The sequence below is a fragment of the Heloderma suspectum genome, chromosome 10, assembly GCF_057233095.1.
Source record: "Heloderma suspectum isolate Gila_16-S chromosome 10, 16-S_ref, whole genome shotgun sequence".
Lineage (NCBI taxonomy): Eukaryota > Metazoa > Chordata > Lepidosauria > Squamata > Helodermatidae > Heloderma > Heloderma suspectum.
Genome location: NC_139467.1, coordinates 17,426,614 through 17,441,625, shown reverse-complemented (window position 1 = coordinate 17,441,625; position 15,012 = coordinate 17,426,614). Strand labels below are relative to the sequence as shown.

Genomic DNA, 15,012 nt, shown 5'->3' with positions numbered 1-15,012 from the left:
CCATGTGCAAATGCAGATGGACCTGGCTGCAAATAGCCAGACCCTATGCCCCTTGTATGCCCCATCTGCCCCCACTGTACTAGCTTATTGTCCAAATGAAGAAACCACTCTTGTTTTGTTTTGTTTTTCTTTTCTTTATAGGGTGGAAAAAACAAGAAAGGCAAGGTAAGAAGTTCTGAAGAATCATCCCCTTTACTTCCAAACCCTACATGTGGGATGTCAATAGGGATGGGCGAATCTCCCAACATCCGGTCTGGGGGGGAGGGTTGGCCGCTGGGCAATTCGGGCTGTTTGGGGCCCCGCGGACTTCTCTGGAGCCCTGCTATGTCCACCAGAGTTGGCGGAGTGACTCTCCAGCTTTCTAAAAGACGTGATGGATATCATGGGAATATTATGGCCTTAAATGGCATATTGTACACCATTTGTAGCCATAAAGCACTTACTTTTACATAAAGTGCAGCAGTTTACAGCTGTCTTTAGGTAAAAGTAAATGCTTTATGGCTGCAAATGGCATACAATATGCCATTTACAGCTGTAAGTTTCCTGCGATAAGCTAATGGCAGCTGCCATTCATGTATCGCATTTTTTAGAAAGCTGGAGAGCTGCCCCATGGGAACTATTCCTGATGTGGAGGTGAGTGCGGCCAGTCCGCTGCGGACTCTGGAGGTCAGATTCTTTGGAATCTGGCCTCATTTGAGTCTGTGGCAGATTTCTCCACCGTCCCTAGATCTCTCTCTCTCTCTCTCTCTCTCTCTCTCTCTCTGGTAGCTCTCATTCCCCCTCAGGTTCAGGGGGCCAAATCCAGTCTACCTGAGCTCCCAATCTAGCCTTCTGGGGTTCCCTAGAGGGCCACACAGCCCTTTCCCCCAACCACTGACCATTTGGTGGTTTCCTGGCTGTTGTGCCCTTTTTCCCTATTCTAAAAGGTTGAGATGCCTCCCTTGAGACTCAGTTACTGTCAGTAAGTGCTTTAAGCTATAACATGCTGGTAGTTTTTTGTACCCTGCCTTTGCCTTTGCACACACACCCCCTTTTGCCTTCAGCCCCACCCACCACTCGATTATGGCCCATGACAGCTTCTACAAGGTTCAATTTGGCCCCTGGGCTGAAAGATGTTCCCCACCCCTGCTGCCCCAGAAAGAGAAGAGAGATCTCTGGGGAAGAAGAGGAAGAGATGGGGTGTGGGAAGCCTCTCCCCACTGCTTCTGTGCCTGTTAAGGGAGGCAAGAGGCTTCTGGGCTATTGCTGATCTTGCTGGCTCGCAAAAGGGAGAAGGACAGGTTGGAGTAACCATGATGTGATGGTAAATTTGAAAGTGGAAGTGTTCATCATGAGAGTCCCCATACCCACACCCCCAAGGAGATTCCAAACCTGCAGAGAGCTGTGTTGATCCATATCAACAAACCAGTTCTAGCAGTTTTCATCATTTCCAGGAGTGGGATGTTTGTACTGTGTGTGTGTGTTTGTGAAGCCCGTGGTTCTTGCTTGCACATTCAAGACCAGGTCACCCCAATATATGTTGGATTACAACAGTGATAGCTCAAAACAATGTATTGTTACTGGTAAAATCCATTTCCTCCCAACTACTGTGAGAATTGCAGATAACATCAGGGAAATCCAAGGGGGCAGGTGTGGCCGTGGATGTCATCACCCCTGCTAATCAAAACATCCTGGTGCTTCAACCCTGCAATCCCTGGCACCACTACCGCACTATGGAGCAGCCTTGGGCAACACCACTTTTTCCTAGATGATGGGACAAGGCCAATGTGACCATTGCCTTCACAAGGCAAGAAATCACTTGAAATTGCTTTCTTTTTTTCAGGTGGGAAAACGTCGGCAACAAAAGAGAAAGGTGAGGATGAGCCATAGGGAATAGCTCTGTTTGCTTCCAGAACTGCTTCAGTGGGTGTAATTCGCCCTTTTCATGCATTATATGCATGTGGGGCTATCCAGCGTCATGACTACGGATGTTGGAGAAATCCTCAACAGAATCAAATTATTTCAGATTTCTATGAATCCGACCCACGGATTCCATGGTAGACCAGCTTTTCCTGAGTTGCACAGATTCCATAGACTTGCAGACTGTGTTGTTGTTGTTGTTTACTTTCTGGAATGTCATGTAAAAAAAAAAAGTAGAAAAATATGCAGAATTAAAAAAAAAAAAAAAACAGCAGAAAATGTGCATTTCCCCCTTAGGCTAATGCATGGACATGCACATTTAAGGAGGTGTGAGTGCCTTGGGGGTTGGGTATTTGTGCATTTTTGCACCTGCAAATATGCACAACTGCTGCTGCCACAAATGGCATCCAGCGTAGAGCATGCCATTTGCGTCCCTACTCTTTTCGTGATTGGCTACATAAATATTATGTAGCCAATCACAGCCAAGGGCAGGGACGCAAATGGCGTCTGCTATGCCGCATGCCATTTTGTTCTGCAGCCCGGCAGCAGATGGCTGCGGAACGAAGACAACGACCCGGACCAGCTGCCGCCAGGTAGGATCCGTCCCAGGGGGATTTTGGGGGGTGGCAGGGGGGTAGTCTGTGGCAGATTTCTTTAGAATATGGCCTCATTGGAGTCCGTGGCAGATTTCTCCGTCATCCCTAATCTCTGTGAACACCATTGGTGTTCACAGCTGAATGTACTTTACTGTGTTAGGCTGCAAGCACAAGGACAATGACAATCTGGCTGGCCTGTGATCCTCACTAAGTATCTCCATAACCTGGATTTTTGTCTGCCATCTTGAATGTATGTTTAATTATCCCATGGTGGATAATATAAGCTTGATATATTAATATACCATGTGGTTTTGATGCCTATTTGCACCCTTCTTCGGGTCGTACCCAGAGTAGCTGCCCCTATCACTCCACCCAAATTACAACAACTGAACTGAACAAAAATTTATGGCGTGGGTTTCTGAAGGACTGCTTATGCCCATGGGAGCCTGCCCATAAATTTAAAATATGTACCAGGGACCCTGCTCTAGATGCCACCACTTATAGAGGTCGGGCCAGCGGTGGCTGGGGATGCTGGAGAAATCTGCTATGGACTCAAATGAGGCTGGATTCCAAAGAATCCGACCTCTGGAGTCTGTGGTGGACTTGCCACATTCACCTCTGGGTCTGGAGCTGTTCCCACGAGGTGGCTCTCCAGCTTCCTATAAAATGAGATACACTAATGGCAGCTGCCATTAGCTTATTGCAGGAAAGTTACAGCTGTAAATGGCATATCGTATGCCATTTGCGGCCATAAAGCACTTACTTTTACCTAAACACAGCTGTAAAAAGCTGCAATTTAGGTGAAAGTAAGTGCTTTACAGCCACAAATGGTGTCAAATGTGCCTTTTGCAGCAGTAATTTTCCTGCAATAGGCTAATGGCAGCCGCCATTAGCATATCGCATTTTATAGGAAGCCCGAGAGCCACCCAGCCAGATGTGGCAGGGCTCTGGAGGACTCCACAGGGCCCCAAGCATCCTGAATTGCCCCACAACAGACACACACACCCCGGACTGGACAGAGGGGGGTTCACTTGTCAACTCTTATGTTCTCTCCTGGCCATGCACATGTGTGTACTCTTTTTAGGTACCAGGTGCAGTCAATTTTAATTGCTAATATTTTAATGCTGCACTTGCTGTTTTGTTACTGTGTATGGTTTCTACGCCTGCACATTGTTTTATTGTTGGTCTTTCAGTCACTGCTTTTGAGGTTTTGCTTTATTGTTTTTATTGGTAGCTTCAATTATTGCTGTTAAATATACCTTCCCCACACCCAAATTTAAATTATTTAAATTATTGTTGTTAAATATATCCCCCCCTCCCTAAAATAATTTAAATTATTGTTCTTAAAAATACCTCCCCATCCCACCCCACCCCACAAACACGGGGGAGATCCAGTCACAGATGTTGTTTGGCCCTCAACATGTAAGCATTGGAGTGAGAAGGGTATTTCCCCCCGATTTTAGAATGAAATTTAAATTTGATCCATCCCACTGAAAAATCGGTTCTGAAAACTAGATATGGGGGAGTGTGTGACAAGAGTTGCAGGCAGAACCCCATGTCTCCCTTGTGGCTTTATCTCTTAAGGTTCGCAGTATATTTATGGTTCATTAATTTTTGGCCTTCCATTGCAGGGAAGGGGCAAAAAAATGCCACAAAACCAGGTGAGTACTGAAAGTCCCTATGCCAGCCGTTACCTCCCCCCCACACTCTTGGTAGGCCAGCCACTGTCTCCCTCCCGCTCTTGGCAAGCTGGCCACTACTTCCTTCCCACACTCAGTAGACCAGCCACTTCCTTCTTAGTAGGCTGGCCACTGCCTCCACCCCCTCACGGGAGGCCGGTCATTGCTTCATGCCTATTCCCAAAAAACAGCTTGGTCATACTTGGTGGGTCCTCTACATATCACATGAAGGATCTTGTCATGAACAATAGTTGTTGTTGTTGTTATTAATGTGACTGATAGACAGCATACTACAATGGATTTGCACCCATGGCCAAGCATAGTCATATCCAGCAGCTGCATTGGCTTAAACTGCTTGCTACATATTATGTATGGGCCAGCATCAAGTCAGGGAGTGCATGTTCTTAGTTTTTATGAAAGGGGATCAGAAAAGTCAATAATTTTTTTTCTACTTTTTCTTGCAGGATGAGAAGTAATGAGCAAACAAGGGGTAAGTCCTTTGTAAGCATATCTGCACTATTTAATCATTTATTTACATTTCTATAATGCTACCATTTCCAAACCACTTAACCATCATGACTTCCTGTAAAGAATTCTGGGAACTGTCATTTCTCGGGGGCACTGAGAATCCTTTCTTGGACAGAGCCCTAGCTCTTCAAGTGTTCCCAATGTTGAGGCACCTTCAGCATTTACAGAGATAAGTAACATGACTCTTATGGACTTGTAAAGCTTTAAACCAAGGACTTCATTCTCCCTACATTGTTCATTACTGATGGGTTTTCTCCTCAGGATGCTAGAAAAAATTCACAGCCTCTGCATGTTTATTGAGAAGTCCCACTGTGTTCAGTGAGGCTCACTCCCTTGTAAGTGTGTTTAGGATTGCAGCTTCTGTCATTGCAAATATAACATTTTCATTTCATTTATCATATTTCTATACTGCCCCATAGCCAAAGCTGTCTAGGCAGTTCACAGAGATTAGAAACCATTAAAATACATTATACAAAGTGCAAAACTATTTACATAAAAATATATAGACAGACAAATTTTTAAACAATCAATCAAAGACAATCCAAGACCTAATTAAAAGCTCATTATATGCTGCCAGATGCCTGAGAGAAGAGGGCAGTTTTAACGTGGTGCTGAAAAGATAACATTGTTGGCAGCAGGTGGGCCTCGTCAGGGAGATCATTCCATAATTGGGAGCCACCACCAAGAAGGCCCTCTCCTTTGTTGCTGTTTTCTGAACCTCCCTTGGAGGAGGCATCTGGAGGAGGGCCTTAGATGCTGAATGTAGTGTACAGGTTGGTTCATGCCGGGAGAGGCGCTCCATCAGGTATTGTGGTCCTGCACCACGTGAAATGAAGGATAGTGATGTGATCTACAGGAGTTTGCACTGCTCCATGTTGTGATGCAATTCTTGGCAGTTTTTAAAACAATGCATTTAAGTACATATTTGAGAGGGATGGATGGATGGACGGATAGACAGATAGATAGACAGACACACACACACACACAGAGAGAGAGAGAGAGAGATTAAGAAACAGAATGGAGTTATGGGTAAAAACGAGCAAATGTGATCTGGACTGGAAGAAATAGATTTTCCCATCCCGATTCTGCAACAGCATGTACTGTTTTAGCTTCTAAAACAGATGTGTTAGTAAAGCAAGCAGCCCAGGTGTGTGTTAAAGAGGGATAGAAAGAAAGCTGTGCATTCAGAATCACCACCTTGTCTATCTTTGTTCCTTCTAATTTTGATCAGAGTTCAGGCATGCTGCATTTCCCCATATGGCTTTTAAATAGCCATGTGGAGCCAGAGACAGGCTGGAGAAAGCAACATGAGAGGCGTGAATGCAGCTTTCCTTTGTAGTGCTCCAGAACTCTTCTGAAGGGAAAAGAAAGGAAAAGAGAAAAGTGCTGCTGCCTGGTAAAGAGGGTGGAAAGAGCAAGTATGAGGGGGCGGGGCAAGCAAAGAGAAAGAGTGGCTATAAGGTGGGAAGGGAAGGAGAACACTGATGTGAGGGGAGAAAGAGCAGTGAGAGAAAAAGAGAGGGAGTGCAAGGGAGGGAGCAGAAAGATCATCAAAAGAGAGAGCATGGGAGGGAACTCAGAGGGGTGCACACAGGAGTGTGGGGGGAGACCAAGACAGCATCTCATCCAAAGCCCCATCAACCCCAGCAGCACCACTGATTGGCATGATGCATTCACACGCAAACATGTGCGTTGGACTCATGAACTGCCTCTTCCACCGTGCTCAGATATTTAAATTGTAGGGCCACCAGCCCCCACTTGTAGAGTGTAGGGATGTCAGAGTATTCCTCCATGGATTCCTGTGAGGCCAGATTCCAGTGAGGTCGGATTCCAGGAACGGCCTCCTGCCCCCCCCCCCCGTGGAATACCCCCAGGACAGAACTTACCTGGGGCGGATGCGGTGACAGCTCTGGCTGGTCTCCCAGCCACCTGTGGTCGGGCTGCTGCGGCCGCCATTTGCATTCTTGCAGCCGTGATAGGCTACGTAAGTATTTACGTAGCCTATCACGGCAAAGAGCAGGGATGCAAATGGTGGCCGCTACGCCATTTGTGCCCCTGCTCTTTGCCATGATAGGCTACGTAAGTATTTACGTAGCCTATTATGGTAAAAGCAGCCATGCAAATGGAGTAGCGGCTGCCATTTGCATGGCTGCCTTTACCATGATAGGCTATGTAAATACTTGCATAGCCTATCACGGCAAAGAGCAGGGGTGCAAATGGCGTAGCGGCCGCCATTTGTGTCCCTACTCTTTGCTGTGATAGGCTATGTAAATACTTATGTAGCCTATCACGGCTGCTTGCAAGGACGCAAATGGCGGCCGCTACGACAACCACCATTTGTGGCCTCAGCAGCCCAGCCACAGCCAGAACTCCAGCTGTGGCCGGCCCCGGCCAGCGACTCCACGGAGCTGCTGCGGAGTGGAGCTGGCCGGGGAGGATTCCGGGGGGAGGGACAGAGTGCCTCCCCCCCACCGCAGATGCCCCGGCGCAGAGCCAGGTAAGGGATTCGTACATCCCTAGTAGAGCGGCACTCTATTGCACTACACCCTAAAGTGGTCCACCACGAAGGTCCGTCACTGGAGATGCCAGTGCCACACTTGTTTGCCCCTAGAATGGCAACTGACAGGCCCAGGAATCTTCTTGGAGGTGGGCAGATTTGATCTCATGATTTCCAGTTGCTCACCCCAAGTCTTTTTGCAAGTTTTATTTAGGACCTCTCTTCCCCACTCCAATCTTTCCCAAAATTTCTGGAATTACTTGCACGCCTGAAGCCACAATGTACAAACGTGGAAGCTGAAGTGGCAGTTCAAACCAATAACTGCTGCACTTTTATCCTTTTAGCTGAAAAGATCCCAGGACTCCTGGATGTCTGCAGAATTAATGGAGACGGTTCTAATCATGGTCAACAGATCATGCAACCTAAACAGAGCTTGGTGGTGGTGTACGAATGGTATGATTTTCCTTTAGTTTCTGTAATGGGATATTCTGCTTCCCATTGGCCTGGGAAAAGCTTCATGAAAATAAAACAATTCCAATTGCACAACATGATGGTGGATTTGTGTTTATGAGGAAAACCTCTGAGACTGATAGAAGCCTAGACTGTGCTCGTAAATGCAGAAGTTGCCCCCATGGGATGTTGGAAAGTGGCAAGGGTTTCATATGGGGCGTTCTGGATGCCTTACTCTCTGTGCCACCAGGGTATCCTATTGGAAAAAGAAGCTTTTTGCTGTCCTTCAGAGCAGCAGTGATGAGAGAGGGGGTTGCCCTGAGTCCCAGCAGTGAAGGCAGGAAGAAGAGGTTACTCAGGGTAAACACCAACCCAGCAAGGTAGACCATCACCACCCCTTACATCCAACTCAACCTGAGGCAGGGGACTTTCAGAACTTACAGCACATCTCTAAGTAGGGATGGACAGATTCACCTCTGTCAGTGGTCATTGGGTGTTCGCCAAGCCACCGCCCACACCTGCTTGCACCCCTGGACAGCTCAGCAAGTACCTGGCGAGTGCCGCAGGGCCATCCGTCTCCTTAGCGAGCCCCCATTTTGCATAAAAATGGCAGCTTGAGTTTCTCCGTAAAAGTAATGTTGCATAAATGGCAGCCATAAAGGGGCCATTTACACAACATTAGAGGTGCATTAGAGAAACCTGAGCCGTCATTTTTATGCAAAATAGGGATGCTGGAGAAATTCGAGACAGATTAAAATGAGCTTGGATTTCTAATAATCTGACCTGAGGAATCTACTGCGGAGCACCCCCCTCTCTGGATGTATGGATTCCCCACCGTCCATTCTGGTGGGGAATCCACCCGAGGGGAGGCAATCTGTTCCTCCTCCCTGGAATCCTTCAGAGTGGCTCCGCTCCACGAGGATTCTGCGGAGCCACCCGGCTTGAGGGCCACTTACCTGGACCCATTTGCCTCTGCGCCGATCGCCGTATTGCTTAAAAAAATGGCGATCGGCAGGATGTGCCCATAGACTTATATGAAAAATAGAGCCGTGAATCTTGTGTATAAGTCTATGGACACTTATACGCAAAATAGAGCTGTGAATCTTGCATATAAGTCTGTGGACACTTATATGCAAAGTAGAGCTGTGAATCTTCCGTGTAAGTCTATGGACACATAGACTTATATGCAAGATTCACAGCTCTTGTTTGGGTATAAGTCTATGGGCACTTCCTGCCGATTGCCATTTAAAAAAAAAAAATGGCGTTCAGCACAGAGGGGAATGGCTCTGGTTAAGCAAGCAGCTGAGAGCCGTTCCACGCAGAATCCTCCTTGAGCGGAGTTAAGTGGGACTGTCCTGCCACAGATTCCAGAGGACAGATTCCAAAGAATCCAGCCTCATTTGAATCCACGGCAGATTTCTCTAACATCCCTACCCCCCTCAGGCCATGTGGATAGGGGTGGACAAAAGTCACTTACCTGTCCTCGAAGGACGTTCGCGGTGGGGGGGAGGCGCTTCGCTGGTCCCCCCGCGAAGTTCAGGCCGGGGGGGAGGCTTCCCGCCTCGCCCCGGCCGAAATTCAGGCCGGGGGGGATGCTTCCCGCCTCACCCCGGCTGAAATTCAGGCCGGGGAGGAGGCTTCCCGCCTCGCCCGGCCGCGAACGCGAAAGTTAAAAAACAAAACAAAACGCCCCCTGATAGGCTATGTGACGATTCACGTAGCCTATCATGTCTAGATCTTCAAAGTCAGCCGTGATAGGCTATGTGAATCGTCACGTAGCCTATCACGGGTGACTTAAAAAAAAAACAAAAGCGCGTACGCTAATGGCGACCCCCATAGGGAGCCGCCATTCGCGTTCCTTATTTAGTCGCTGTAGTCTACGTAAATGTTTACGTAGACTACGGTGAAAATAAGGGCAACGCAAATAGCCTATCACGGCTGACTTTGCAGATCTAGACATGATAGGCTACGTGAATCATCACGTAGCCTATCAGGGGGCATTTTGTTTTGTTTTTTAACTTTTGCGTTCGCGGCCGGGCGAGGTGGGAAGCCTCCTCCCCGGCCTGAATTTCAGCCGGGGCGAGGCGGGAAGCCTCCCCCCCGGCCTGAATTTCAGCCGGGGCGAGGCGGGAAGCCTCCCCCCCGGCCTGAACTTCACGGGGGGACCAGCGAAGCGCCTCCCCCCCACCGCGAACGTCCTTCGAGGACAGGTAAGTGACTTTCGTCCACCCCTATCCGCATGGCCTGAGGGGGGTAGGGATGTTAGAGAAATCTGCCCTGGATTCTTTGGAATCTGTCCTCTGGAATCTGTGGCAGGACAGTCCCACTTAACTCCGCTCAAGGAGGATTCTGCATGGAACGGCTCTCAGCTGCTTGCTTAACCAGAGCCATTCCCCTCTGTGCTGAACGCCATTTTTTTTTTTTTTAAATGGCAATCGGCATAAGTTTTTTTTTTTAAATGGCAATCGGCATAAGTCAGCCGTGATAGGCTACGTGACAATTCACGTAGCCTATCACGGCTGACTTTGCAAATCTAGCCGTGATAGGCTATGTGAATCGTCACGTAGCCTATCAGGGGGTGTGTGTTTTTTTTTCTTTCATTGAAATGGCGGCGGCGGCAGCCGGTCGAAAGACTGGCTGCCGTTCCCACCTCGCTCGAACACCCGCCGAACCGCCGGCCGGACCAGCCACCGGGAGGGACATTCGGTGAAGGTAAGTCCCGTCCCGGGGGGGGTGCGGGGTGCGGGGTGCGGGGGGTGCGGAGGATTTCTCCCCGAAACTTGTTCGGGGGGCTGAACACATTGGCGCTCGGCCCCCCGAAGTTTCAGGGAGAAATTCTCCGCCAACCCTACATGCGGAGTCCGTGGACTTCCGGATTATTTTTTTTACTTTCCCAAAATGTACACATATAAATCCGTAGAAAAATACATAAGTTTCTGCTGAGGAATGTTGAATGGAATGGGGGACAATACACTAAATGTTACATACTGAGGTAAATTGTGTAAATACTTAGGTAAACATTTACACAATTATTTCCATATAATTTTTCTGCATGACGAAAAGAATCCCTCTGTGGGCGGATGATGGAACGAAAGGCGCCTGACAATCCACGAGACACAGACGGAGAGGATTTTACACAGTCCGTACATCCCTAACGCAAACTAGTGGCTTGCTAAGGGGACGGGTGGCCACCTAGTGCTCGTGGACCACACAAGGGCCCAGCAAATGAGTCCAGTAAGTGGCAGCAGCATGGCAAGCAGGGTCTGGAGGGGGTGAGAGGCGGGAGGCCACCAGACTCTCCCCCCCCCGACTCCTGCAATATCCCCCTGAAGCTTATGAAATAGAGAACCAAACTAGCCCCTCTGTTTTTAAGGCTTAGGCCTGAAACCTCAAGCAGTAGCATTAACCAAGAGGAAGACTGGGTTTAATACTGAGGCAATTTAGAATGAAAAGCACCCAGACAACCAGCTATAAGAGGTAGTAAGTTTATTGGGAAAGGGGAATGAAAGACACCCAAGAATGAGAGAACGTTTGGAAACAATACTTCAAGGGAAAAAATAACATAGCTACCTAAACCTGACTATATGTAGCTAGGCTTCAAATAGGACAAGGCCCGAGCAGCAACACTTGGAGTCTTAAAGCAAAGGCAAAATGAAGACAAAGACAATGGGGCAGCGACACACATGCGCGCGCACGCGCACACACGCGCGCGATTATATGCCCAAGCCCCTGACAACTCCAAGGTGATCCTTATTAGCCAATCACAAGCTTGCTGGAACAGCTTTCCCAGGCCTCTTCAGGGGTGGGGTGAGAGATCCTACAAGGATGCACCCGAGATCACTCAGTCCAGTTAATTGGGCCCTGTCCTGACCTTGTGGCTGCTAGAGACATCATGAGATAACCCCCACACAGGGGATGTATCACGACATGCAGCCTCAGCCTTAAAAAATGGAAACTTAAAGGCCGCTAGGACACAGAAAGAAAATGGAGTTCTTAACAGCCACCAGAAGAAATGGCCAGAGGGTGCTATTGCACCTACCAGCTCAGATGGGATCAGGTGACACAAAGAGCCAGTAGGGCCCCACTTGTTCCCATAGAGCTGCTGAATCTGGCCTAGCTTGCGCATTCAGGTGTCCCTTTCCTGCCTGCTTCATGGCTTCCTTTCAGAACACCAGTCCCAACCTGCCATATACCCTGTTAAGTCCTCATTCCCTCTAATAGCAAACTTGGGTGGCTGAGTACCTATCCATTTGGAAGAAAACAGGACTAGCCAAAAGTAAGATTGTTGTTTCTACATTCTCATGGACTACTCGGTACGCAGAAGTACATGACTTTGTCAGTTAGAAGAACTTCTTTAAAAATGCCACACACACAAAAAGGGCCTAAGGAAGACCTGCAAGCTTCCAGGGCACATGGAACATTGAGGTGGCAGAAAAGAGAGAAAGGAAACTGGAGGTAGTGTGGGGAGAGAGTAGTTAGTTGGCCTGCTCTAGCAGCTTTATCCTGGAGGGGAGATTAGAGTCAGGGGTATGCTTGCTGTGAGGTTCAAAAAAAAATCCCCTACCTGCATTATATACAGATGTTTCTATAGGAAGGAAAGGGAAAAGGATGTCCTTGCCTTTTCCCACTGTCTTCATCAGAATGCCACTGTGAGCTTCTCTTCCAGCATTACTTTGAATACCCCATGTTGATCCCTTACATGCAACTTGGTACAGTCCAGACCAGACACAGCTTTACCACCTCATCAACTGTTTGAGAGTCCCTTCCTAGGTCACTGATTTCCTTTCTACAACTTTTACATTTGAAAACCCAGATATACTGAACATGGCTGCAAATAATTAGACATTGAACAAGGAGTGGGTTAACAGATTCACATGACCATTTGGTCACACAAGACTGTCAACATCTCAGTCTCTGGAAATATTGATGAAATCAGATAACCAAATTCTATGCTGATTGGGTTTGATTCCTCCCCCTGACTCCAATTTCCATCAATAAGACTGTAAGCGTACAATAATCTTTAAATGGAAAGGACAAATAGAAGTGGGTAAGGTACAAATTAGCTGGTATGTGAATAAAAGGAAAACAAGAGTCTACCATACAAGGTTGTTGTAAGGACTGCAAAGAAAATGTAGCTTCCTGGTTGGAAGCCACTGTTCCCCCCTCCCCCAGATAATGTAAAAAATGAGAGGCTTTGTAGCTTGGTGAAGACACACAGAAGGTCCCATCCCATGTTCAATCCCTGACATCTCAAGCTAGGGCTGTGAAAGACTCCTGTCTGAAGGGCTACTGTGGAAATACCTCTCTGAACATTTTCATGATGGTGGGTATATATAAGCATTATAACAAGCAGTTATAACGGTGGACTGCTGACATCCCATTTTGTTTTGTTTTTAAGATAATTTAGCTTGCTCTGTTGATTCCATCAATTTCTAAGGAACAAGTTGGGCTCTTTGCTGCTGTTTTTTTCCAGTGGTGTAGTATGCCGCATTCATCAAGCTTTTCTAAATGTGCACTTGTGATTCCTTATTCAAGGTTGTTCACAGGTTCTTTAGATGATGCCATGATCCTCCAGTTTCACTTCTGTTATATAAGAGCACTTCCGTGTGTGTGTGTGTGTGTGTGTGTGTGTGTGTTTAAAGTGGGTAAAATATTATTTCTGATGGTGAAAGAAAAGGTATTTTCTACTTGTGTATTTGCACTATTCTGCTGCAGCACAGTGCCACCTAGAGTTTATGTGGTGGAAAAGCAAGAAAGGAAAAGTTCTTTGTGAAGAGTTCAGAGATCTCAATTCTGTGACAAAACCAAAAGTAGATACAGCAGTTAACGGCTTTGTGTAGAAAAGCATATTGAGTGGATATGTGTAAAGCTTCTCATGGTTATTTCAGTGGGAGGAAGGTGATTCCATATCAGGAAGTTTAGCCACAATCCAAACTTAGACGAGCCCCTTCCACTGGCTTTCCCAGTTCTACTTTCTCCCATTTTATTTATTTATTTAAATTTAGTAATCGCCCGTCTGGCTGGTCACCCAGCCACTCTGGGCAATGGACAACAATAGAAACAGTTTAAAACAATAAAATTCTACTTTAAAAACTTCATATTTCTAAAAATACCCTAACCCACCCCAAACGCCTGCCTGAACAACCACGTTTTTAATGTGTGGTGGAAGCTCATTAAAGAGGGGCATGGTGAATTTGCCTGTTCCCCAGTTCCCATCAGTGTTATCATGTACACTCTCTGCTCAGACATCCTTCATTGCCTGCATCTCATATTAAATAGAGGCATCCCTCCCTCGCCCCCACAATTCCCTCCTGTGGTAACACCCACTGGGGAGTACACAACACTACCGCTAATGTAAATTATGTTGTGCTAGTGTGAATGACCTCTAGCACCATGCCAATGGCACTTGCTGGCTCAGTGGGTTTTCTGGAGAAACCTGTCATGCCAGCAAGCACTATTGGCTTTACCCCAGGGGGTTGCTTATGCTAGTGCAATGCAAGTTACATTAGTGCTGGTGGCACATTGGATACTGCCCTTAGTTTCCCTACTCTGTGGACTGGGGGACATTTGGGGGACCTATTTGTCAGAAGAGAATGGCCATTGGGTCCCTGACATAATTTCCATACATGTTTGTGAACTCTGAGTTTCAAAAGCACAAGAACCAAGTGGCCTTGTTGTCTTGCCTCTTCCTGTCCCAGGCCCTGAGGCCTTCTGGGAAGATTCAGATTTGGAGGAGGCTCATTTAGAGCCTGCTCAAGCTTTGGAATGTAAAGAGGGCGAGCGCCTGACTCTGACTGCCTTTCCAGAGGGGAGCAGGCCGGAGGAGACTGATATCCCCGGCCCTGCCAGTTGCAAGATTTAACCTTGGGAAGTGTGCCAGGGGTCTGGGGGCCTCTCTGCAGGAAACAACCAGGTTGGAGCCTCAGATGAGGAAAGGAAGGTTTCAAATGTGTCTCTCCTTGGGAACAGAGCTGTCTAAAGAGATTAGAAGAGAGACGCCCACTATGGCGTAGTTCCAGCTTACAGTTTGCCTGCAGGGAGTGCCTGGACAGGCGAAGAACTCTAGGTGTCCCACATCTGTTTAAAAGCAGCTCAGGGAGCTTCAAGGATACAACGTCTTTAGTACTGGAAAGCTCTCTTGTTTGGACTAAACCTGAACCTTGATCTTTTGACTTGCCTCAACTCTCATGTTCGTGGGACCTTGTCTTGGAAATTATTCCTGAATCCTGAACTCTTCTAAGTCTAGAAACTACACCTTTGAAACTCTGTCTTAGATTGCATCGCTGGTCTTCAGAATCCTGCTCCCAGTTTCTGTTTAGATTGTGTCTTGGAACTTAATGTTGGATTTTACAACCTTGTCTGT

At 47.4% G+C, this 15,012-nt stretch overlaps 1 protein-coding gene across 1 annotated transcript in view; it reads left to right on the top strand.

Moving 5' to 3' along the window:
* The window catches only part of LOC146337839 (uncharacterized), a 55,080-nt gene extending 47,337 nt beyond the window's left edge, over nucleotides 1–7,743 (top strand). Inside the window, exons 20-24 of the mRNA XM_084816324.1 lie at nucleotides 142–165; nucleotides 1,823–1,852; nucleotides 4,127–4,156; nucleotides 4,639–4,664; nucleotides 7,544–7,743. Coding sequence (XP_084672450.1) covers nucleotides 142–165; nucleotides 1,823–1,852; nucleotides 4,127–4,156; nucleotides 4,639–4,650 — 96 coding nt within the window. The 3' untranslated portion in view covers nucleotides 4,651–4,664; nucleotides 7,544–7,743. The remainder of the gene's footprint in view (nucleotides 1–141; nucleotides 166–1,822; nucleotides 1,853–4,126; nucleotides 4,157–4,638; nucleotides 4,665–7,543) is intronic.
* Nucleotides 7,744–15,012: the final 7,269 nt, after the last annotated feature.